Raw genomic sequence first — 27,948 nt, 5'->3', positions numbered from 1 at the left:
TGAAACAAGGTTTTTACCATAATTAGATTAAAACACCAAGCATAATGTGTTGGTGATTATAATTTTGTCAATGTTAGGAAAAGTTAAGAATAAAATTAAAGCTTATCTGAATTATACCAGAAATATTGATTATTTAATAACATATGCGTATATTGAAAGAATAATTCAACTTTACAAAATTTCATGTTTATGGGGGTTTTTTTTTTGTCAATTCAGTTTTTTTTAAATTGGTTTAACATACATATTAATGTATATATGCAGATAAATTTATTTTATATAGGTATGTACGTACAATGACCTACAAAAAAAGTAATTATTAACTCCCTTCTCCCAAATAAAAAAAAATTCGTCTTTGTCTACCAAAAGTCTAGGATACGAGACCGGATTGATATCAAATGATATTCAAAGGTCCTCGACACCCCGTGATTTGTCCTTTTTAATGTTAGATTGTGAAAATGATTTTCACTTAAATTGCTTTAATTTTGTTTATTCTAAAATTATTATCCTATTTTTTTATGTCTAAAACGCTTACTTTTAATGCTTGACTATAATTGGGATATTCGAAGAAGTGGTTTCAAGCTACCTCCACTTTCCTGGTAATGAAAATTATTTGACGATAATCAATTAAATTTAATAACCATATTTTATTTTAATTTTAAAGCAAATACTGCAAATACTGGTGGTTAAGTACGCGTTTTCAATAGACAAACAATGAGAGTTGGAATTAAATACGCAGATGCGTGATTTACGATTTTTTAAAAATTTATCTTTAACCATACGCGCGGGGATATTTTACGCGATTAAAAGCATACAGCAAAATCAATATTAACTTCCCCCACGCGTAAATAATCACTTATATTTTCATTTTCAACTGTTTTTGTCAGTGGTGACATAACCGAAAAAAGGTGTTCGTTGCGCCGTATTGAAATATATTGCATATGCTACGTGATTTCATATTCTTGCCTTAAAAAACGTAACAACCAATTGTACTTTAAATTCATTCTTTTATTATAGCATACCTGTTGTTGCACACAAAACCATAATGATAGCTATGTATAAAAATACCTTCGACTTTTTGTTATCATCAATAAATTTTAAAATTTTAAATCGAAAGCAAGAAGGGTCTATGCATTCCTGTAATTTTAAATTATTTTTTATCTTTTTCCTTATATACAACTATTTGCGTATATTTCATCTCCATAGTTCTCTCTAAATGCGTCGTGTCTACAGTACTGTACGGTAGTGATGTTATCCGCGCTTTCTGCTACGTCCTCGTTGGATTGAAATGAACTAAATTCAGAGTCCATTTCATGTTCTGAACTACGTGTCCTGTGACAGCTACGATATCTAGCAACCATGGTTATTGCGACCAGCGTAAAACAAATAGAACGGAACTCCCAGCGATGATGATAGTCAGTTGTTTTTCTTTAAGCCAGTTTTGTTCATTAGGTTTGATTTCACCGTCCATTTTGGTAGTATACATCTGGTGTTCTGTCATTAAAAAAACAAAATCATAACTTCATCTAGATGTTCTATCAAACTATGTTCTAAGCACAAAGATGAATATCGGAGATATTCTTATATCTTTGAGTACCAAAATTGCATCATCACAAGCCAAAATCTTTGAATGATACATTGAATGACCAAAATCATTGTGTGACTATTTTAAAGCTATACACGCTATAATTTGCGTCAATTTTGAATAAAGGGGAAAATGTATGTGTTTGATTACTAATAAAAGTTACCTTTATTCTGTTAATTATAATGCTCAATTCGATCACATAACAAATATATCAAATATTAAACAATAAAAAATATTTATTTTTTCGCCAGGAAAGTAATGCATTCTCGTGAATATCAATCTATCACGTGATACCGACAGCTAAATTTAGCCTATCATACCAAAACTGGTGAAGGGTCAACATCTTCATAATTGTGATAGTTTCACAAAGGAAAGGATATTTTCAGTAAAGCATAAATTTGTCCGATATACAAGTACAAACAAAAGAAAAAAATACAAGCCTGTGAGTAGATATGAATACTTCCTTTAAAAATATGACGTAGACCTGTGTTTTTCCCCAATGTGCTATTTATAGATCCTATAAGTGTTAATGCAGAAGTAAGGGTATCGTGAATGGCAAGCGTATTTTACTCATTATACATGTATGTATTTCAAATTAACAACTGTTAAGCATATTAAAAATCAAGTTGGATATTTAATTAGGCAAACAATAACGACCACCCAATCTCTACACAGAGTTATCGTTCCTGCTTCGCTCCACTTATACCTCTGTTAACGTCTAAAAAGTAGTGCCACGAAAACATTGGTAATGGAATAATACTCCGAGAAATAGTTCTTTGTTTGTTACCGTGATTTACCAATACATTCTTTTTATTTCAATATTTTAGCGAGGCTTTAACATCGAAATGTAGACTGAATACATATACAACTATAATTAATAATATCATGATTGAGAATGGGTTTTGCCAAGATTCTTGGCATTTAGACGTTGACAGAGGTGTTGTAGCGCAGCGTAATACGCTCTCCGGTGAGAGATTGAACGACCACCTAGTTCTCCGCGGACATGCGCAATGAGGTCGGTTTGCTCTTCCTTCATCAATATTCATGAAAAGGTATATTTTTCTGGCAGGAAAATAAACAATTAAAAATCTATATCTTTGTAACGAGATGGAATTCACCCTTGTAATTTACAGATTAAGGATAACTTTTATAAGTAGACAAACACATGCGTTTTCACTGTCATTCAAAATTGACGCAAATTATAGCGTGTATAGCTTTAACTCATTGGACTGTCATAAAGCTTGATCGTCAACGTGAATTAGTTATATACATGTATCAAGCCTACTAAACATAATTTTTTCCCTAGACACTTTATGACATACATGGTATTAAATAATTAAGGGTATTTTGTTGGTTATGGTATTAAATTTTTGGGGGGTATTTTGTTGGTTTAGTTCTAGGACGAGTGAATATAAGAAAAAACGTTGTTGTTTTTTACAATCTAAAATATATATCTTTTTAATTTAGATGAATATTTTGATTTGAAAAAAAACATAAACAAAAAGTAATTAAATGTCCTCTTACAACAGTCATGAATGACTTTTTCAAAATAATTGATGCATTTGAATTAGTCTCGTTCATTTTTCAACAAATTTACACCTATTATAAGATAATTTTTTACATTTCTCTTAATCTGCAGCATATCAATCAATGAAAAGCATAAACCGCGCAAGACACTAATGACAAGTGCAAATTTAAATAACTTTATATAAAATTTAAGAAAACGCTAAATCGATTTCTAAATCACTGTACATTGAAACAAGGCTGCAATTTAATAAGGGTACATTAAGAATGAACTAAAAAATGGGCGTACAAACTTATTTTTTAAAAATGGAGAATATGAATACACAACAATAACATCCCAAATATTCAAAATTGCGGTATATCTGCCGCTTGGAATACGCATGTACATGTACATGTACATGTATGCTCTTAAAAATGTTTGTGTGATCCGATATGACCTTGTCACTTGACCTACAAACACTATTCAATATTACTTCAGGCCCTTTGATCAAAGGCACCCAGTTGTTGAAGCATGAGTCAGATTGGACCAAAGAAAGAGAAGATATGCTCTAGACAAGGGTTTTTCGTATAATTCTGCAAAATCCTCCAATTTGACCTGGAAACTTTGTTTAAGATCACTGTACAATCGTTATTCAAAAGTTATGTCTATGTAAAGTATGAGCCAAACCGGTTTAAATGGAGAGTATATATGCTCCGAAAAAAATTGCGGGGTCCAATAAGACCTTGAAACTTGATCTAATAACTTATTTAAGGTCACTGCACATCCATTGACCATAGCCAATCTGTGAGCGATGTACGATTGGACAAAGAAAAGAGGAAATATTCTTCGGACAAGGATTTGTAACTCTGCTGTGTCCTTAACCTTAGCCTAGACACATGATTTTAGTTTACTGAACACCCTTCACCAAAAACCACTCTGGGGTAAAGTATGAGCCCGAAAGGGCCAAGGGGAGAGAAGATATGCTCCGGACAAGTAATCTTAGTAATCTTGGACGTAGAGACGGACAGAAGGACAGGCGGACTTAAAGATGGAGGAATGGATAGACTGGTAACTATAGAGGGCCAACAGAGTGGTGTACTGATAATGACAATAAACGTGTGTTAGGTGCACTCGGATTTCACCATATATGCTTTTAAATAATAATTTTAACATTTAATTATTTAAAATGATTAACCACTGCCATATACTACAAAGATACAGTTGTACATGTAGGATATACTTTTTGTCGCACATGATAAGTGTTTACTGATTTTCTGCATTGTATAATAGATTAAAATAATCGCCAGCTTTGTTATCACTCGAACAAATTTAATGTGGTTTCAAAAACTGATAGATTCTTAGTGGATAGTGTAATTATGTTGGTGTATAAAATTGTCTATTATAAAGTCCAACTCTATGAATACACGTTATTAATTGTCATATTCATTTTTGAAATTATGCTTTCTAACTAAATTTCTGTCAAATTTTCTTTGATGTAAATTCGAAGGCAAACATTAATCATTTTTCTACTTAGGAATATCATGAAAATTATGATGCAAAAGAACATGGCAATGGATCAGATAGAAAAAAGTTACTGTGGATGTTATTTTCAAACCTTTTAATCGCTAACGGGAAATAGGTTTGATCTTTGCAGAAAATGAACTAAAATCATATCCTGTTGTACAAGGTTGACTTTGTAAAATGGATGGCATGGTGAAATTGAATTCAAGGAAATGGTATTCGTCTAATGCTTTTTTAAATGGATACTATTTACATTCTAACCAATTTAGATACCTGTCATGTTTCCACATCCTTTGATGTGATTAAATTTGGAGAGGGTACATTTACACTCGTATTGACACTTTTTTCCAAAGCTTGGATATCTACAGGGTGAAATGCAGTCCAGTCCGAAATAGCCGTCTGCACACACTGGAGCTGAACTTGAAGTCGTCTTCATAGTATTAGAGCCTTGTAAAATAGTCGACGGAACAAATGACTTATTATTTGAATAAACATTCATTTTTTTTTTTATATAAAATATGTAATGACGACTCTATTAAAGATCATTATAAAGTGCTGTTACAAATCTTATAATCATGAGTATTTTTCAATCTATCTTCTTTATAATGCTGTATTCTTTTTTAAAATTTAATCTTACCTGAAATATTCAGGCATCCAGTAATGTGGTTACAAATTTCCTGAGAGCAGTTACAATGTTTCTGACATTGAACACCAAAGCCAGGATATCTGCAGGCGTTCGTACAAAGTGAACCATAAAACCCCATTGGGCAGTCTAGGAGAAGGGACTTTTAAGTCAATTATTTTCATAATATATGCATAAACTAGATATTATAAATAATTTGAAAAACAAATAGTTTATATGTACACCGTCATAAAATCAAAGTGTAATTAAAAACCTACATTATATATTTTATAATTGGTAGATTTTTTAGTTACATACTTTTATTAAACTGTAAAGAGATCAATCTATCACGTTTTATACATTTGATTATCAGATAAGTACATGTAATTGATAAAAAGTAGATTTTTAATCAGATGTAACCTGCACATCCTGTTATTATGTTGCATATATCCTGAGTACAATTGCACACTCCCTGGCATCGCTCGCCAAAGCTAGGATACACGCAGGGTTTTGAACAGTTTGGTCCAAAGAATCCAACCTGACATCCTCTTACTATGTAGAATTGGTTTACTACTGTACAAATATCGATTCATTGTTTAAGGAAAAGAATACATTTAAAAAAAATTATTGCAAATAGTCTTACAGTGCCTTCAAATATGTAACATTACTTATGGATTAAAAATTACCATTCATTTCTCGAAAGAGACATATATGCAATATTTTTCAATGCTTAAGTTATATAAAGGTGCCTAAAATCATTTTAAAGTACTTTTAGGTCAGACTAGGATCCAACATTTATGTAAATTTCTAACATTACTTTAACCATTCAGTAATCAAACAGCAATATATCACAAATACGTGGGCGTGTATATATATATATATATATATATATATATATATATATATATATATATATATATATATATATATATATATACCTCGGAGTTAAATTTGAAGGTATTAAAATTGACAGCCGGTCGTGAACAAAACCTCCCATTAGCTTATTTATATAGAAGAATACAAATTTAACTTACCCTGCACAGAACACCTTAATGCAATGTAAAACCACAAATATTTCATCGTGATATTTCATATACCAGTTTCCTTATTGTCGCTGATCATCAATGATTACGTGGTTTTTCGAATTATTTTCCGGATAACACATGGAGTAAGTCGTTCTATTCTTCTAATATATCTTTTCATATTTTTAGTAAGAAAAGATTGATTAATAACATTGTAATCAAGTCAACTACATAAGCTTGGATATGTAAGCACGGATACTAAAGCTGTATTTCACTTCCTTCCTCTAGAACCATATAAAGGGTAATGGATTCGTTTTAACATTATCAAAAGGAAGTATTTTATGAATGTATTATATAATGTATATTTTCTACGCATGTAGCTTGTAAAACCATTATATATTATATCTTTAAAAATATTGTGTTGCTTTAGATGAATAAATGAATGGATAATTGTAATTAAAATTAAAATCAAAATTAAATATATATCTTAATGATTATTTCAGTGGTTATTTATTTCATTTCTGTATGGAATTGGATTGATTAGTTCTTTAACTGTGCTCTTTATAGTGTGTATAAACTTAACAGAATAACAGTTATACAAAACCTTGCCATTGTAATGAATAATAGGTTAATAACCAGAGACTTTTGCTTTTGATAGCTTTAAAAGGTGCTTGTTGCTGTTTGGATTATCCCAATTATTTGTTGAAACCAATAATAAAGCCATTAGTAATATTACAAAGTACACATGTAGTTGCAAACACCTTAAAACATGAATTTTTTATTTAACAACTTGTGAAACACATGGTTGAGAATAAGATTAATCAAATACTTTTCAAATATTTCTTGTTATCCTGCAAGAAAATTGTAACTTTTTTTTTATCAAATTTACTTAGCAAACAGCGTTCAAAATTGTTAAATCGATATTCTTTCCTGGAATCGTTCATGACATAAATCACCGTAACATAAATGAATAAGTGAGCAATATGGGAAAGGAAAATCAGAATCAAGCAGAAATATTTAAAATTTGATAAATTATATCTTTCGACAGTCCTTTGGATGGATAGAAAAAATATCCTAAACTTATAGAGGGTCGTTTTCAGAATGATGTATAAATTAACAATATGAAAATGCACATTTACACATCGTCCTTTTTTAATTACTTTGTTTAGAGGTAAGTATTTCAGAAGAAAAAAGTTTTACAATAAAACAATTTACTAAAAAAAAGAATACACATAAGGCACTTGTAATTGAACATTAAAATATTAAATCCTTTTGGAATAGATAAAGAAAAGAAAAACAAAACAACCACAAACGAAAGAGAGAGAAATAAGAGAGTTAAACATCCATTTTGGAAGTTTCCCAATAGAAAAAAATCCCAGATCCGCGCCTGACCTAGTCAAGCTATAACAAGGTATTCGTTGAGCCCACTCTGAATAAGTGTTCGATTTGAAAATTATGAAATAAGATAAAGCAATCATGATTAAGTGGCATTGTTTGTGCGAACTATTCTATGCAATTTACATTGGAGTTTAGATTCAAGATTAACGTTAAATAGGCAATTAAAAACAAAAATCATTCATATCATATCCTTTTTCTCACTATTTCATTACAGAAGTAATTTCTTTTCACTAATACGTGATACTATATTATACATAATTATCTTTATACATACTCTTTTACTCTATATATTCTAGATAATAAGTTTTAACAGTTGAAATAATAATAGATTTGTAAGTTATTAAATTAACTCAAAATGTTAATTAACTTAATTGCTGTATATCGCATGCTTAGAATCATAAGTAGGAACCTGGGATAAATACATACGTGCTCTAGCAAATTTGGATGCATCTCATCTTGCGCTTATTTTGTCACCCCGTGTCATATCGCGTGAAAAATTGATAATGGAACAAAAGTTTTGTTTTTGCATTTGGCAAAAATGCCCCACTATCTTTGTCTTCACAAACCACACGGCTGATGCCATGGCTCTTTCTCGTACTTTTCAGGCAGAGCTCGGATATTTTTTTCTATCGGAAAGAACCGAAAAATTGCATTTGGTGATTGCCTTCTTTATTTATGTGGATGTAGACAACACAGTAACCGGAACATTTACTTCATATTGTGTTTCATTTATTAAAAAAAACATGTTTTATACACGGACATAGTTTTGATCCTCAGCGAAAATAGTAAACTTATGTTTCCTTCTTTTAAACTGAACTTTATTTATTTTACAACGATTGATAAACAAGTTCAAAAATTTATATTAATATCTCTCGTTGGCACGGATGTTAGCGCGAGGTGGTCATTGGTGAGGGAAGAAGCCGGAGTACCCGGAGATAACACACGTGCCTAAGCGGGCGACCGCTATACCCTATCACATACAACCACAGTCGATCACGGGGATCGAACTCGAGTCGCAGCGGTGAAAAGCGAGTGCATTGTCCACTAAGCTACTTGGACACTTATTTTTCCGCACTTTATATGGACGCATATGTAGACAACCTTTAATTTATATTAATGTTAAAGATTTCTCAGTTTTCGGTAAAAATATTTATCCATAATTGATAATCTTAAAAATAGACAATTACTTCATATAGCATTATTCCATGCATATTCATGAAATAATTAACCTCTATCTGATCGAAATTGAACCACCTGAGCCCTTCGTCTTTGTACAGTAAAACTTCACAAAACAATTAGGTATGTTGCACTATGCCACTTTTGTGACTTTATTGTTTAACCAAACTTGGTTTGAAATAATCAGGAAAATGACAATAGATGATTATATAACAATAATTAATAAGTTTATAAAATTAATCATAAAATTATGAATATTTCATTCTCTATGCCATAATATTTTACAACTAAAACAATCCATATCTCTAATTACTGATGTAATCAATGATGTGATTGATTAGATAATTTATGTAAAACAATCCGTGTGGTCTGAAAGCGCCATGCTTAATAAAGAAAATAAGAAAATATACAACGATTTTTCTTTTTTTATATACATGTTCATGAAAAAGGAAGTTGGAGGGGTGGAAGTGGTTTACATATCGCTTTGAAAATTTTCAATGCTTAGCTATCGGCGTCCTGAAAGATAGTGAGAGCCCACGCTCTTAAAATGACGCTCCCAAGATTTTAACGCGGAATAAATTCATTGGTTACATCCAGCGACGTTGATTTTGTGTATATTAAGATGCTGTATAACTTTGACAATACCGCAGGAAAGGTAACTCTCGCAAACTTAACAGAAATTATCAATATGCATAAAATATTGTAAGAAATCTTAAAAATCATTTATCCATAATTGATAATTTTAAAAATAGACCATTACTTCATATAGCATTATTCCTCGCATATTCATGAAATAATTAATTAACCTCTTTCTGCTCGAAATTGAACCACCTGAGCCCTTCATCTTTGTACGGTAAAACATCACATAACAATTAGGTATGCTGCACTCTGCCACTTTTGTGACTTTATTGTTTAACCAAATTTGGTTTGAAATAATCAGGAAAATGACAATATATGATTAATTATTAAATTCACCAAGCTAACCCAGCACTATACATTATATTCGCTTGAAAGACACAGAGCCTGGCAACATTCAGGAATTATGAAATAGAACTTAACAATAAATAGTATGAGAAATATTTATTACTCCGCTCTTACAAACAATTGGTGGATGTTGGCCGAATAATGATTCTTTGTGGGGTAACTGGGGAGCCGACCAGTGTGCCAGTTTAACTATCCATGTAGGGACACACTGTGGGCCCGAGTATGAAACATCAGTGCCCGAACCTGAACGATCCCCAGCGTTCTAAGGAGGGTAGTGAGACTTGTCCTTCTCACCCTGTCTCCTGCAGTGCTATCTGGTTTAGAACTTTGCATGACAAAGGCTACTTTATCAACCAATTATTACTTGCATCAGCCTGTAGCATCCCCTCACTGGAGTGAGGTGGATGTGGCCCCACCTATACCCAGTGTAGGCCCCACTATACAAAAAACCCAATTTTACATTGTAACCACATGGCGCAGTTAACTGTAATAACTTTGCCTTTTATAAACCACATTGAAGGATTTAATTCATATACTATCCCCTAGCTTTGAAAGCGAGTGGGGGGGAGACACCCAGGTTTTGGAGCAGAAAGTGTCAACAAATACCACTGCGGACTCCCCAGTCCCCACCCCCCCCCCACCCCCCCCATAAAATTTGATGCGACAAGAAAAAGGTCCATGTACAAGTATAAAAGATGACAGTCTATTGAAAAAAGATAAACTGTTGAACACGAGTCCAGATGACACCGAGCTGCTTGTCATCCTGTCTAGCTGTTTTTTCTGGTCTGCTAGCGGATTTCCAGTCTGCTCTCGATTTGTTACTCAATGACCTGTCAAAATAAAGAAGAGAAAAACGAGAAAGAAACCAAATGCACAAATATAGATATCAATATTTAAGTTTGGAATAGTTAATAAAATTGGGGGCTGGGTGGGTGGATGCTAAAATTCGATGAAAACTATGGGGTTTTTGCAGGGGATAAGCCAATGGTTAGCTCGTACCGAGTTTTTTCTGAATATACAGTGTTTCTCAAAATTAATACAGATTATTTGATATAAAAACAAATAATCCTGATTATATAACAATAATTAATAAGTTTATAAAATTATGAATATTTCATTCTTTATGCCATAATATTTTACAACTAAATGATCCATAACTCCCATTACTGATGTAATCAATGATGTGATTGATTAGTAATTTATGCAAAACATAATCCTTGTGGTCTGAAAGCGCCAGGTACTTGATTAATCTTAATCAAATCAAAGTTCAGACCCCAAGGAAAGAGGGACAAAATTTTAAGTGGCAAAATGCATTCATATACCTTTAAAAATGGACCAATATTTGCCAGGATATACATATGCCTTACAAACCTTGGTCCTATATACATGCAAACACATACAAATACTATTCATGCATGGTTAAGAGATAGGCAAAGTTAGCTACTAGTAACTGGATACTAGTAACTGGCTACGAGAAGTAAGAAAAACTAGCTACTAGTAACTGGCTACGAGATGAAAGAAACTTGGCTTCTAGTTACTAGTTACTGTCCAAGTGAGAAAACATACCTAGGATTTCTATTTGTGTTCTTAATATGTACATTGCACTATATTATCATTTACTCATATTCCTCTCATACTTTAATCGATAATTGGTGCATTTCGTTTAAAATATATCTATTTTAGACAATATTGTCTAGTTGACTCAAGTAGCTGTACTTATAGATTGAAAATATCAAAAAAGTGTTATTAATTATAACAATCTATCATGTCATCCTCTTCATATTACAAACAAAATTACTCAGATATCTCTCTTTATCTTGTCAGCTACCAGTGCATTCGTTTTACTATATCTATTTTAAAGACAATTTTTACATGCAACTCAAGTAGCTGTATATATAAATTAAAGATATATGTCAGTCTTGCTAATATCAACATTCTGTCAACTCATCTACTTATTATTACGACACAATTACTCAGATATTTATATTTATGTAGTCAGCTACTAGTGCATTTTGTTACAAATATCTTTATTTTTTGGCGGTTTTGTCAATATATTGCAAGTAGCTGTATTTTTAAATTGAAGATATATGCTAGTCTTCCTTATATCAACATTCCCTCAAGTCATCCACATAATATTACGACACAATTACTCAGATATCTCTCTTTATGCAGTCAGCTACTAGTACATTTTGTTACAAATATCTTTATTTTTGTTGGCGGTTTTGTCAATATATCTCAAGTAGCTGTATATTTACATAACATATATATGCCAGTCTTGCTAATATCAACTTTCTGTCATCTCGTCCACTTAATATTACGACACAATTACTCTGATATCTCTCTTTAAATGGTCAGCTACTAGTGCATTTTGTGACAAATATCTTTTTTTTTGGCGCTTTTGTCAAAATATCTCAAGTAGCTGTCTATATAGATTGAAGATATAAGCCAGTCTTGCTAATATCAACAATCCTTCAAGTCATCCACATAGTATTTCGACACAATAACTCAGTTATCTCTCTTTAAATAGTTAGCTATAAGTGCATTTTGTTACAAATATCTTTATTTTTTGTCGTTTTGTCAAAATATCTCAAGTAGCTGTATATATAAATTGAAGATATCTGCCAGTCTTGCTAATATCAACATTCTGTCAACTCATCCACATCATATTACGACACAATTACTCAGATGTATCTCATTATGTAGTCAGCTTCTGGTGCATTTTGTGACAAATATCTTTATCTTTTGGTGGTTAGGCAATATATCTCAAGTAGCTGTATATTTAAATTGAAGAAATATCCTAGTCTTGCTTATATCAACAATCCTTCAAGTCATCCACATAATATTACGACACAATTACTCAGATATCCCTCTTTATGTAGTCAGCTACTAGTGCATTTTTGTTACAAATATTTTTATTTTTTGGCGGTTTTGTCAATATTTCTCAAGTAGCTGTACATATAGATTGAAGATATATGCCAGTCTTGCTAATATCAACAATTTTTCAAGTCATCCACATAGTATTACGACACAATTACTCAGATATCTCTCTTTAAATAGTCAGCTATAAGTGCATTTTGCTACAAATATCTTAATTTTTGGCAGTTTTGTCTATATTACTCAAGTAGCTGTATATATAAATTGAAGATATATGCCAGTCTTGCTAATATCAACATTCTGTCAACTCATCCACATCATATTACGACACAATTACTCATATCTCTCTTTATGTAGTAGTCAGCTATAAGTGCATTTAGTTACAAATATCTTTATTTTTTGGCGGTTTAGCAATATATCTCAAGTAGCTGTATATATAAATTGAAGATATATGCCAGTTTTGCTAATATCAACATTCCTTTAAGTCATCCACATAATATTACGACACAATTACTCAGATATCTCTCTTTATGTCGTTAGCTAATATCAATTTTTTTTTTACAAATATCTTTATTTTTTCTGGTTTCTTCGACAAATTTGGAGTTGTTGTTTATAGAAATTGATGATATGTACAAATCTTGCTTATATTATTATTCTGTTAGGTCACCTTCATGATTTTACGACAAAAATACTCAGATATCTCTATTAATCTCGTCAGCTAATTGTGCATTTCGTTACAAATACCTCCAATTTTTAACAGTTTAGTTCATATACCTCAAGAAGCTGTATCAAATATATAAATTGAAGATATTTAAAAGTGTGGTTAATGTGAACATCTATTAGGTCACCTACATGATATTATGACAAAATTATTCAGATAGCTCTATAAATCTCTGTCAGCTACTGTTACGTTTTGTTACCAGTATCTTTCTTTTTTAGGGTTTTGTCAACAAATCTCAATAAGCCGTGTATAAAAATTGATGAAATGTACCAGTCTTGCTTATTTTACCATTTTGTTAGGTCACACACAAAATATAACGACAAAACTAATCAGATATATTTGTTTATCTTGTCGGCTACGTGCGCATTTCGTTAGAAATACCTCCATTTTTAACAGTTTAGTTCATATACCTCAAGTATCTGTATGTATAGATTGAAAATACATACAGGTATGGGTAATTTTGACATTCTTTAGGGTCACCTACATGACATTATGACGCAATTACTCAGATATTTCTTTAAATGTCGTGAGCTACTAGTATGATTATTTTTACAAATATCTTTTTTTTTTAGCCTTTTGTCAACCTATCTCAAGAAGTTGTACATATAAATTGACGATATGTACCAATCTTGCTTATTTAAACATTCTGTCTGGTCATTCACGTGATTTTATGACACAATTACTCAGATATCTCCCTTTATGTCGTCAGCTACAATGTACCAGTGCCTTTTGTTTCAAATATCTTTATTTTTTTAGAGTTTTGTCAAGATATCCCAAGTACAGTACCGATCAGACCCAACCTAACAAAAAGTAAACACCAACTAAACCTCGGGTTTACTTTTTGGGTTAACTCTGGGTTAACTCCGGGTTTACTATAGCGGACCCAGAGTAAACCCAAAGTTAACACTGAGTGGACACAGAGAGTAAACCTGGTAAGAAGTATACCCCTAAAAGCAGGCGCTAACTCTGTATTCGGAATACACAAAGGGCAGAAATTACAGGCAGTAGGATAATAGGAGTAAAGACGGGTCTGCTTTACACTTCAGTGCGTACAGTTGACCTAAAAAAGCAATTTCCAAGTAAACCCTGAAAGGACCCAAATTTTCAAAAAGTAAACCCAGAGTAAACCCTGAGTAAACCCCAAAAGTGAATCCGGGGTTAAGTCGGGGTTTTCGCTGGTATTAAGATGGGTCTGATCGGTACTGTAGCTGTATATATCGATTGAAGATACCTACAGGTGTGGTTAATGTGAACATTCTAAAAGGTCACCTACATGATATTATGACACAATTACTCAGATGTCTTTATAAATCTTGTCAGCTACTTGTGGATTTCGTTAGAAATACCTACATTTTTTAAAACAATTTCCATATACCTCAAGTAGCTGCACAAATAGATTGAAATGGCTACAAACGTTGTTAATTTCAAAATTCTATCAGGTCATCTACATGATATTACGACACATTTACTCAGATATCTCTTTAAATCTAATTTAAAGCCAGTTACTATTAGCCAGTTACTAGTAGCAAATTCTTATTTTATCTTGTAGCCAGTTACTAGGAGCAGGATTTTCTGACTCCTCGTAAGAGATATATCTGAGAAATTGTATCGTAATATCATGTGGATTACCTCATAAAATGTTGTAATTAACAACACTTGTAAATATCTTCAATCTTTTAAGACAGCTACTTGAGGTATATGAACTAAACTGTTAAAAATGGAGGCATTGGTTACGAAATGCACAAGTAGCTGACATGATTAAGAGAGATATCTGATTAGTTGTGCCGTAAATTCATCTCATCGAATGTTCAAATAAGCAAACCTAGTACATATCATCAATCTATATATACAGTTACTTGAGATATGTTGACAAAACCCTAAAAAATAAAGATATTTGTAACAAAATGTACTAGTGGCTGGCGAGATTTAAGAGATGTCTGAGTAATTGTGTCGTAATATCATGAAGGTGATCTTATAGAATGTTCAAATTGACCACATTTGTAGATATCTTCAATCTATATATACAGCTACTTGAGATGCATTGACAAAACCGCCAAAATATTAAGATATTTGTAACAAAATGCACTAGCTGACTACATAAAGAGAGATATCTGAGTAATTGTGTCGTAATATTATGTGGATGACTTGAACGAATGTTGATATAAGCATGGCTGGCATATACATATCTTCAATCTATATATACAGCTACTTGAGATATATTGACAAAACCGCCAAAAAATAAAGATTTTTGTAACAAAATGCACTAGCAGTTGACTACATAAAGAGAGATATCTGAGTAATTGTGTCGTAATATTATGTGGATGAGTTGAAAGAATGATGATATTAGCAAGACTGGCATATATCTTCAATTTAAACATACAGCTCTATGAGATATATTGACAATTCAGTTCAGCCGTTGATTTTTTTACAGATAAACACTCCATTGACAGTGTATTTTTTAACCTTGTTTACAGATAATTCCCGTATTTCATTCATTTCACCATCCCCAGTGATGGCAGGAGGCTCGATGGCAGAGAACATGGCAGCATCGAATGTGAAAATTGGCGGCTAGCGATTTGATCAACCAATCAGCGCGCGCGTAACTTAACATTGAAACAAAAGTAAAAGTGGAAACAAACAGCACATGAAAATTATTAATTCAACATGCATCGAGTAGTTTAGATACTCAAATCTAAGTAGGCTTATATTTGAACTTAATAAAAAAGAATATTCCCTTACAAAAGAACAGACAGGTCGGTATTCACGTAAAACATGAGTGGGGAGGGGTGTTGTTTCAATGAACACAACGCGAAGTACTGATAAAAACCTATACGGCACTGACCAGCTACATTATTTTATAGTGAAACATCGTAACCATGCATAAGAGTTATATGCGATTGAAGGGAATAGCATTGGATTTTTTAATTGAGACTTTCGTAGAATAAGACATTAATCATAAAAAATTTATTTGATTTAATTTTTTCGACTTATTATTTTTTTGGGGGGGGGGGGTATACAAAAGCAATTCAATTATAATTGACAGTTTTAGACTTGTGCTGAATGTGTAAAATTTTATGTCAAAATTTTGGTAAAGCTTTGGCAAGCTCAGTAAGTATAATCAATCAGAGAAAAAAGAAATGTTTGTGGTAAACTTCTGGCAAATTTTGAGGTGTTGTAATTTAAATCATATCTAAATAATTGACAATTTGTTAACCCCCTCCAGTATCCTTAAATTAAAATGTTTATAAATGTTAGAATAAATAAAACATTTATTTTGTTTTCAGTTAAGTACGTGGTTTAATTGATGCATGTTTGCATTCTGATCAGAGAAGATTTGACTCGAATTATTTCGAGCTGGAATGCTGCTTGGTATGATTAATGCAGAAATCAAATATGATGCCTAGCAGTATTGCCAGAATTATATATTATGTATAAATTAATTAGTTCATGATTTAAATGATCAAATACATGTAGATGTTACCAGAAAATTATTTGTGGCAGTATGATACTGAGTATAGCCAGAATATTACCAGAAGTTGTTGCAGCTAGTGGCAATATTCTAGGTGCATGTTAATATAATTTTTTACAAAAATAACTCCTATAGTATTGCCAGAATGTTGCCAGAAGTTATTGCCACTAGCGGCAACACTCCAGCAGTATTGCCACAATGTTACCAGAAGTTGTTGCAGCTAGCGGCAACATTTCACTAGTCTCAAAATCTGGTTTCTTGTAACAAAAATGTGTTGCTGCAATATTGCCGCATTGTTGCAGCAATAATTCTACTTTGGTAAGGGTCTCTCTCTTCATCGCAATTGTTGTTGATAGACCGAGATGGTTGTCATGTGACCTTTTTAAGGCGGGGTTTTCAAATCTTCTGTATTTTTTTACCGGGACGTTAAAGAGTATATCTTTGTTTTCTTTCTTGTATCTTTGTTATGCAATTGACTTCACACATTTATACCCATAAATAGTTTCTGCATGTTGATCATTTTATTTTAATGTTTTTGTTTACCATCTGTACGTGATAATTTCCCCATTAGTTATTTTGAGTTTAAGCATGCGCACTGGCAAGTAATGTATTTATTGTAATTAATTATATTAGCTAGTCTGCGCATGCGTAGTCAGTGTTCATTTTGTAAACATTCATGATTGTTTACTGTTTGCCACCACCCTCCCCTTGGCCTTCATTTTATGGTACATCATTTGTAAAGCAGATGGAAACCCCATACCTTTGCTTATATAGCAGGTACTTTATTATCTATAATTTCTGCCAAGGGTCTTAATCTTTGCTGCATAATAATTTACTAGTCACAATCTCAGGATACTGTTGTGATATTTTCAACAACGATGTTTTGTATGCATATTGGTCTTTGAGTTATTGTCATTTATGGAAGGAATATATTTTCTACTTGCTACATCACATCAAATATTCTTTAATTGTATTTTATGATGTTGTGACTTTGACTATGGCATTATTTTTCGTGCCACGTTTTTGCTATATAATGTAATCATCAATAAATGACCTGTTTTATTCTTTATAAAAGAGTTGAGTTGTGTTGTCCATGTAATAGTATGGATGAGAGCAAGCAGGCATAAGTACAGCGTAATTTAGGTAAAACTCCTATCTTTAAATTGTTATTCACTAAAAATACACCACATATACCTTAAAAACAAAACTTACCAATAAATACTATATATCCATCTATCTCGTCTCATCTTAGACGTATGAGAAGACTTCTTTTTTAATGTGTTTAATGTGTTACATAGATATGAGAACAAATCAAAGTACTGAAAGTACTGAAAAGCGCTAACCTAGCTTGGTTCTAAGAAAATTTACTGTGTGCAAGCGTAGGCGGAAATGAGCCTTATTGAAATTTTGGTTTATGTTTAATGAATATATCAATTAAAAGTATCGAAGGCCAGATTTCTTTAAATATATGTTACTTTCTTAAGATGATGTGAATTAAAGCTGAACACGACTTGTATATGGATACTTGCCTGAAAAAAGATATGTTAAAATCACAAATTATACCTTTTGAACAGTAATTTATCACAGTTTTTGACATTTTCTTGCAAAGAATCGATTTTATTTTTCTATATTTTAGCTTCTGAATACGCACTATATTTTTTCATCACTGCGTAGCATCCCGTGCTGATGTACGTAAGCCCCGCAAACCAATCGTATCTACTCGGCCATTTCCGTCACCCAGATAACTGGTTCCCTATACCTCTTACCAGTTTAAATGATGTATATTTCTGCTCATAGAGGGCAGTTATTCCTTGCACCGGAAATAGAAGTCTAACGACAATAAAGCGCTGAGCTATGCTGAGCGCTTTAAAAAAGTAATAAAAAAGAAGTACTGAGTAAAAACATGTATTATGAATAAAATGTCGTCTGTTGATTCTTGGGATGATTTATTTGATCAAATATGGTATACGCTGTGCAAACAACAACAGGTTATATTATAGCTAGTTGCAATGGTAAGTTGCGATTTTTGAGATTGTCAAGTTTGTAATTGTCATTTTTTCATTAGTTAATAAAAATCTGTGATCAATGGCATGCAAGGTTAGTCTAGGTATCATTGTGTATGGATGACATCGGATTATGGCATTACAAGAATATTAGGTACTACAAGTGCACTTAAAATTCGTCTCACTATATTGTACTTGCAGTTTTTGTTTTCGAATAAATCCATTAACTATACCAGAGTTTGGTAGCCATCGACCACAAACAAATTTTGAATCATTCAAATGAAGATATATAAAACACTGTGTTATATCAATATAAATGTTATTTCATATATGATATCCAAATACAATACATTTGTACTTCGGAATATGATTTTGATAAAGCCTGAAATACCAAAAAATATATTTAAAATTATTTCATTACACTAATAAATGAGCTGGTGGAAAATTTTACAATAACACGAGAATTCGCATTGCAGTATGCATCCCAACAATCATGATAATACTACACAATAATTATTGAGATAACAAAGATGCACTTCGCCTATATAGCATCTTTTGCTTGAAATGCTTGACTTAATTTCAGTTTAATATAATTTAATGTATTTTTGTCAAATTAGTCTGCAGTTTTGCTGCGTTCAATTTGGCTGTTCATGAAAAGTATATTAAGTAAAAGTCATCTTACATTGCGGGATGCTCCCTTTGTTACTTGTTCTCACAAAAACGGTTTGCAAGAGTTTTACATTATAAGACAGGCTCTGGTTTTGAGGATAATTCACCTTATAATAACACAAGGTATCTAACTTCAAATAACTTGGAGTACCTTCTTGTGTCAATTGCAACAAGTTTGGCTTTCAAATGAAACCCAATAGGAATCTGGTTATTTGATCTCTTTTATCTCTTTTGCGATAATTAACTAAAAATATTAGGAATAAGCTTTGCTCTAAATATACATGTAGTGATATTTAAAACGAGCCGAGCAAACAATTGTTTCTCCAATATTATGTTAATAAATCTGTTAGTGGGGAAACATTGATTTTCTTTGTAAATATTTGAGTTAAATTGTACAAATTAAGATATTATTAACTAAAAAATGTTTTGTCAACTTGTATTTTTAGATATCATTATGTGTCTCATATATCTAACTAAACTACAGCAAAACTCGTTTATAACGAATTTCAAGGGACCATAGAAAAAACTTCGTTATAGCCGTAATTCGCTATACGTTTATAACGAATTCGTAAAAACTATTATAGCGAATTCGTTATAAAATAATTAAGGGTTTTTCCGGCTAACAGTTTTCTAAACTATCGTAAGTTATAAAATTAATATTACCGTCGTTTACAAAAATGTCAATATTACCATTTCATTTCAATTTTTAAAAAAATCCGTATAATATTTGAATTTGAGTATTTTACATATGCATCTTAAAATCGCATGTTTCTTCAAAGAAATTTGAAATGGAACAAATTCGTTATAAAAATGATAAAATACGTTAAAATTTTGCCAGCGGGGGTCTTAAAATTACTTCGTTATAACCGTAAATTCGTTATAGCCGTGTTCGTTATATACATCAATTTTCTATTGGTTTATATAAGAAATTTGCCGGGACATGAATAATAATTCGTTATAGCCGTAAATTCGCTATATCCGTGTTCGTTATATTCGAGTTTTGCTGTATATTGTTTTTTCTCATAAACTTTTTTTTATAAGTCCATAAAATTTAAGCTATTTAAAATGTAAGTTATAGTTGATCTCCGTAATATAAATCATTTTTTGTTTCGGATATAGTCCAATGTTTTGTAAGAGATGTGTAAAATTCCTTTTTAAAGGAAAGACAGTTGCTTAACGATGCCGTTTATATCCGACTTGGATTATACAAATCTCACGAGTTGTTCATAGTTGGTAATTTTTAACCTAAGTGACATTATAAGAATTTTTTTTAAATAAAGGAACTGGTTATAAAGTTAGTTGAGAACCTCTTGGGTTCTCTATTTAATATATCCCATTGAGCTAAATAAGGTTAAAATAGTTTTATTGTATTTAAAAATATCGAGTATTTCAACCTAATCCTATTCATTTTTTTTCAAAGTGCATTAACATCAACAATATGTACAATGTAGTTTGAGGTGGGTTTTTCAAAGATATTTGACTTAGTTCCAAATTTAAAAAATAGACTTTAAAATCGGTTTTTTCAAAGTGCGTTGCCACAGACCACTTACCCTCTCAATGTTACTCTGTACGATTTTAAGTTCAGATAACAGGAAAATAAGTTATAGTTATAAATACCAGCATTTGCCCTACAGCTTCGTGTAGTTGTACATGTACAACTTTAACAAGTTCACACTGATGGAATAAAAAAGACGGTTACAAAATCGTGACCTGATAGCTGTTTGATCGACGATTGAATTGAAATCAACGAACGAATTAAGTGGATTGTCAATCTAAATCAGTTTTCAAGATGATTTGAATTACAAATAATACATAAACAATAATTTTAAAATATTGATTAAGAGTCTGCTAGCCTAAAGTTGGTTTCAACAATCTTAAATCCAGGTTGAATTGTTGACCCCGATTTATTCCTAGTTCTTGCTTTTTAAAACCTCGAAAAGCAGCTGATCTTCAAACAGTTGAACATCGATATACCCTTTGTAATTTTCAAATTTATATTTTTCTAGATAATTAAACAATATCAGGCAAAATTAAATAATGTATACTGAATTTTATTCTGAATCTTATGTAAGTTCCATCAGATGTTATGTGCCTGTTTCCTTCTCTCATTCCTCTTTGATCTATATATTTTGACATATATGATTATTGATATTCCTATAGTTCCAAATAAAACAAAATTTCCTGTTACGATTAATATATTAATGAGTTGTTTCCCCTCCAGCCAGTCCTCGTTGGGTTTTGCACTTTCTGTGGAAATATTAAAACGACAACATGCATAAAAGTTTTCACCATTTGAACCAATATTATAAGACAACTGCAAAATTATTTAACTTTCTAATACATTATGTAAATGTACCTGAGATATTATGGCATCCAATAATGTGATTGCAATCATAGAGTTGACATAAACACATGTATTGACACTTTTTACCAAAGCTTGGATATCGACATGGAGAGATACAGCCCGGACCATAGTAACCATCTCGACAATCTAAAACGTAATTCCAAGATATAAGTAGTACGATGATTGGGTTTTCCGATAAAAAGGTAATTATTTATTAGTTTTGGCATTCTTCACAAGTTCAATGGAAAAAAAAACGACTATTCTTTTAATTCTGCATATATCAAATTTGATATTCTGTATATCCGTCACTTGCCAAAAAAAAAACGAGCTAAATCAATAGCAATAGGTCATAACATATCACAGATGACCTCGAATAACGAATGTTTGTAAAAATACAAAAATAATAATAATCATACTTTGAGGTAGAATGCATCCAAGTCTGTGGTCACAAAGGTCCTCAGTACAATGGCACTCCTTTTGACATCTTTCACCATAGTTAGGATACATGCATGGTTTTGTACAATTGTAACCAACATATCCTATCTCACATTCTACGGATTCATAAAAGTTTATAAAGTTTTGATACATGTAAAAGTATTACAACTCCATAAAAAATTATAGATAAAGCGTAAATGTCTACTTTGATATATTAATAGTTATATTTTTGTAATGATATTTGATTCGCATTTAAATCTTTTTTCTGCCTTATTCTAATATTTTACGTAATTTAACGAAACATTTTTATGATAAAAAAAGCATCCTCGCATTCAGGCGCTATAGAGCAAAACGATACATTTACGCATATAAGACTCGAAAAAAGCATTTAGATACATGTACTTACTATACGCAATACAGATCAGAGTAACTGTAAACCACGTATATTTCAATGTCATTGTATTTCACGGATCTGATCTTTTTGTCGATTTTTTTTCGGATTAGGAATGCTGCTGATTGAGTGCTTGAAATGTGTCCTCTATTTGGATTTTGTTTGCAAATAAAAAGAGAGTGATGAGGAAATAGGCTACATATATATATAAACACTCATATTATGGGAAATGCAATCTCCTTTAGGAATTATAATTCTTATAGGATATCCTATAGGATTTTCAATAATTCCTGTGGAATCATTATTTATCCTTTGGGAAATATCATTTTCAAAAATATAAAAAATGCGGCCTTGGCATTGGATAATTATCAGGCACAGTGCTTATATTGATGTTTTATGAAATAAACACCGTTTATGTTTTACCCGTTCATCATTGTTTGGTTTATATTACAATTTTAAAGTGCACTCTGCTTTTATAATGGAGAGATTGCTTCCGTCAATTGAGTTTCACACCTTTTTAACTGCAAAACACTCATGAGTAGCTTGTATAAACACTCTGAGCCTTAAAGACACTTTGAAATTTACCGATAGCACTAGTCAGACAAAATTATTCATACCCCACCGAACGTGGCTTGGGTACCGGCCTGTCAAGTGACATCGTTGTCATGGTTGTCTACTGTAGTTCTTTATCTAATAGGAAGAACGTGCTTTAAAAAGAAAGGTTTTGTACATTTTTATTTGGTTATTTAATTATTTTATCTACAGAAGTTACTAAATAATAAATTGTCTTATGTATGTCTTGTTTGATTTAGACAAAACCGGAAGAAGAAGAAGAAGAAGAAGAAGAAGAAGAAGAAGAAGAAGAAGAAGAAGAAGAAGAAGAAGAAAAAGAAGAAGAAGAAGAAGAAGAAGAAGAAGAAGAAGAAAAATTGAAAACATGTAAGCTAATCGGAAGTTTATTGGTTGATCGTGCAATTTTTCCAGCTGGTATTAGATAATTTTAGAAAAAACCATGTTCGGTTATTGTGATAGACCGGTTAATAATTTCTCCTGGCAGATGTTACAAAATTGTGTTAACAACAAAAGCAAGTCGCCTTTATTGCACTTTTTTCCATGAAAGGGCCTTGACTTAATTTCAGTTTTATATAATTTGATGTATTGTTGTCAAATTAGTCTACAATTTCACCGCGTTCAATTTGGCTATTTATAAAAAGCAAATTAAGTAAAATTCTTGTTACATTCTTGTTATATTCTTGTTACATTCTTGTTTCATACATTTGCAGGATTCTCTCTTTGTTACTTGTTCTCACAAAGATGGTTTGCAAGAGTTATACATTATAAGACAGGCTCTTGTCTTTAGTTAGTAATATACGTTTGACGAATGTAAATACTAGTGTATATTTGTTATATTGTATCATGTACAACGTATTGTATCATGGTATATATCTGGTACCAGTGAGTAAAATGAATTAAATTAGAAATAGCGTCCCGATTATTATTTTGTGAGTATAGAAATAATCCACTCTAAAGACACCAAATAATTCAAAAGAGATAATCCGATTTGTTTTCAACTTTTTACCGCACTTTTCTGAGGCACTTTATGAAAGGACATAAACTGAGAAACTGTACTCCTTTTTGGGAATGATTAGAAAGGAGTTTTTATTAATCAGATAATACATGACAAACATTATAAAAAGTAAAAACAAAAAGTAAACAAACGAATACATCTATTACAATATTTTGTACATGTGAAAGATAGAACTTAACTTTTCATACTTTAGAAGAATTGTTTTCACTGTTTTCTAAAGTATCCATGTATCAATGAAAAAAATTATCTTATAAAGAAGTATTTGGCGCATTCTGGTATTCCTCAGCACCAATGTTTTCATACCTTTCAAGACCTGTATAACTAGTTCTCGAAGTATTACGGTCACTTTGGCTTGTTTTATATGAAGATTGTTGATTATCTTTTTCTGTACGCTGTCTCATTAAAATATTTGGCACATTCTGGTATTCCTCAGCATCAATGTTTTCATACGTTTCAAGACCTGTATAACTAGTTCTCGAAGCATTACGGTCACTTTGGCTTGTTATATATGAAGATTGTTGATTATTCTTCTCTGTACGCTCTCTCTTTGATTTGTGTTTATATCTGTATGCCTTAAATACCAGACAAACAATCACTGTTAGAATCAAAGATGAAGTGCAACTTCCTATGATAACAGCCTTTATAGACTTGTCCATGAGAGATGTCTCGTTCCCTGTAACTGAACAAAATGTTAAGTTATAGATTTAAATGTAAACTTCGGGTTTTAAGTCATTATTTCAAACGGTATGGAGGTCTTTTTGGGTCTTTTGTCAGCGAAAGAATTTAAGACTGTGTGAATTAAACTGTCACATATTATCTCTCTTAAAACACAACTGTGTATGGGCGCTGATGAAATGTTGTAAATTGTTATGCATCAAAAAATGTAGTATGTATCTGTAAAACATGCTTGTTCAGTTAACGTTATACTGTTTTACATCACATCAAGCATGCCTATTAAATATAAACATAATATATTATATAGTTGCATTTTCCTAGAATATTTTATGAATAAACTACACAAAAATAACGCCGTTTTCCATAACTGCAAAAACATTAATGTAATATATATGTATAATATAATATATATATATATATATATATATATATATATATATATATATATATATATATATATATGCTTTCAGTAGACGATAACACAATAATCCATTTCTCTCAAATTTAATCCAGAGCGCTCTGCCTGATCGGCTCTTCCCTGGATTTCAAATTGTAACAGAAATAACAAACGTAGACAGTAGACAACGTCATGACTAGTGAAAACAATATCTGGATATGGCGGCAAATATTTTTTTACAAATTAAACACATGTTTACACTGTTCGTGACGTTGTCTACTTTATGACGTAATAATAACGACGTCAACGTTTGTTATTTCTGTTACAATTTGAAATCCACTGAAGAGCCGAACAGGCGAAAGCGCTCTGGATTAAATTTGAGAGAAATGTTTATTGTGTTATCGTCTACTGAAAACATTTGTCTAGATAACATTTTTGAATAAGTTTTCTCGTTATGTTACAAATGAGATAATTTTATTACTAATCCCTGAAAATTGCTGAATCACACCGAAAACAGTTATATTGCCCTCCCGGAAACAGTTATATTTCACAGAAAATAGTTATATTGCCCTCCCGAACGGCTGAAAGATCACCATCGCGTGCAAGAATTCTGCATTTTAAACATGTCAGGCCAACGTCTGCGGTTTGTTCATCTAAATTCAGAGGAACTATCATTATTATTGATTAAGAATCAATGATCAGCGTATTACTTGACGTTTTACATTGAACATTGACTAAATATGAGCATGTGCCATTAAATACTCTTGTGAATTAAATAAATATGTTCATAACCCGAGTTTGATTTGTTTAAAAATGTTATATAACATATATTACATGTCTTCTCGGGGAACAATACCAGAATATTTGTCCCTCGTTGACAGGAAAGTCCTGAAATCCTCTTTTTTGGTACCGGGGATGAATAAACACAAAAAATAAGTCCAATGCTCAAACAACTTTTATCTAAACAGTTTGTTTGTATAACGTTGCCTACCTAACGTCACGGGATCGACATCATAATGTTCTTGTTTACTTTGTTTGAGCATTGGACTTTTTTTTGTGTTTTTATATATATATATATATATATATATATATATATATATATATATATATATATATATATATATATATATATATATATATATATATATATGAAAAAAATCACAACACCGAAATAAACTCAACTAGTTTCATTTTAAATCATCAGGAGTTTAACAACATGTTGCTAAGTTACACAAATACACATACATACGAATACATATTTCTTATTGTGACGTCATAAAACGCTAGTATGTATTTATGTGAGGGGGTTTGGGGTATTTGTGATGTCTTACATTATAGCTAGGGAAAATGGTTAAAAAAAAACATGAAATTTTCTTTAAATTGTGTGCGGATGTTGTACTCAATAATCTGTTTTCAGTATATACATTTCAAGAGGGGAAGGGGGGGCTATATAGTCCTGAATTAATTTGTCAGTTATTCTGTCCCCACTTTTTTTTCTCTTCGTTTTCCAGGTTTTTTTTAATTTGGCTCGGCAAATTAATATAAAACTTTCTGTGTAGCTCCATAACGATGCACCGTAGATAAATTATGAGTAGTTTTACTTTCGATAAACAGGTACATATCCGTACTTGATTTTTAATTTGACTCTTATAATCGGATTTAATATTCCAATAAATATAGGATAGGAAAGAGTAGACGGGACTTTTTTGCGCATATCCTACTGTACCATTCATTCAACACAGGTATTAGCACTCATCGAGTTTGACTTGCTTTCCTTTTTTTGATCCACTTGATTTAGAGCTATTAATTTTTGAAAATATATAAATTAGAGCTGCGCTGGTGCATCTATTTACCCAAATGGACCAACATATAACCAAATGAATCTAAAAATTTTGACAAAATTAGTTTTAAAAGTACGACTCTTTTTTCATTTCTAATCGGGTATGTCCTTTAGAAAAATCTTGAACAACACACATTTTAGCAAATAAAACGACAATTGTTTCATTTTTTTATGGGGAGGGAGGTGGTGCCGGTGTAATGAAGTATAATGACCCCCGTAGAATAATGACCGGGGGTCATTTTTCGACGTAGAATAATGACCCCCCCTAGCTGAAGAATAATTGGATTTTTCTGAAGAAAAAAGACCCAGGGGTAATTTTACTTCATGTTAAACATGAAGAAAAATGACCCCCATAAAAAAATGACCCCCCCCCCCCCCGTAATCATGAATAGAAATTGGTTACCCCGTATCCAAGATATGACTTTGAAGTTACTTTATTTTTCACTCTGTTCAACTGATTTTGAAGTTATAAACATCGATCTTGTAAATAAATCGCTGTTTATAGTTTCTCCTATCAGTAGCAAGCACACGCAAAACACTCTTACATTGCTACAAATTGATTGTTAACAGTTACGTTACTTCTCTCGTCGACAAACGCCGGGAAATGATGCATATAAAAAATAATTCATACACAATGTGGATATTGTGTGATAATTAACGAACAATAATCATGAAAGAATAATTATTGTAATAATATAAGCAATATTCATTGGTGAATGAATTGTCAATCGAA

General features: G+C 31.6%; 1 protein-coding gene and 1 pseudogene across 2 annotated transcripts; both read right to left on the bottom strand.

Annotated features, from left to right (window-relative positions):
• Positions 1-1,032: 1,032 nt before the first annotated feature.
• Positions 1,033-6,520, bottom strand: LOC128190431 (multiple epidermal growth factor-like domains protein 10; annotated as a pseudogene).
• Positions 6,521-10,482: 3,962 nt separating this feature from the next.
• LOC128190514 (cell death abnormality protein 1-like) lies at positions 10,483-22,987 on the bottom strand. 2 transcript variants are annotated; one of them, XM_052862593.1, is made up of 4 exons: positions 22,731-22,987; positions 22,306-22,440; positions 21,902-22,036; positions 21,598-21,792 (listed from the first exon to the last, which is right to left on the bottom strand). In XM_052862593.1, the coding sequence occupies exons 1-4, from the start codon at positions 22,780-22,782 to the stop codon at positions 21,623-21,625; spliced, it is 492 nt and encodes a 163-aa protein (XP_052718553.1). In that variant the 5' UTR covers positions 22,783-22,987; the 3' UTR covers positions 21,598-21,622. The 2 variants fall into 2 exon arrangements, with proteins under 2 accessions (XP_052718552.1, XP_052718553.1); XM_052862592.1 differs by lacking the exons at positions 21,598-21,792; positions 22,731-22,987 and adding an exon at positions 10,483-10,639 and having other exon boundaries at positions 22,306-22,439.
• Between the last annotated feature and the right edge of the window lie 4,961 nt (positions 22,988-27,948).

This window comes from Crassostrea angulata, chromosome 6 (genome assembly GCF_025612915.1).
Source record: "Crassostrea angulata isolate pt1a10 chromosome 6, ASM2561291v2, whole genome shotgun sequence".
Taxonomy (NCBI): domain Eukaryota; kingdom Metazoa; phylum Mollusca; class Bivalvia; order Ostreida; family Ostreidae; genus Magallana; species Magallana angulata.
Note: the sequence above shows the minus strand (reverse complement) of the source record. Positions and strands in the feature narration are given on the sequence as shown.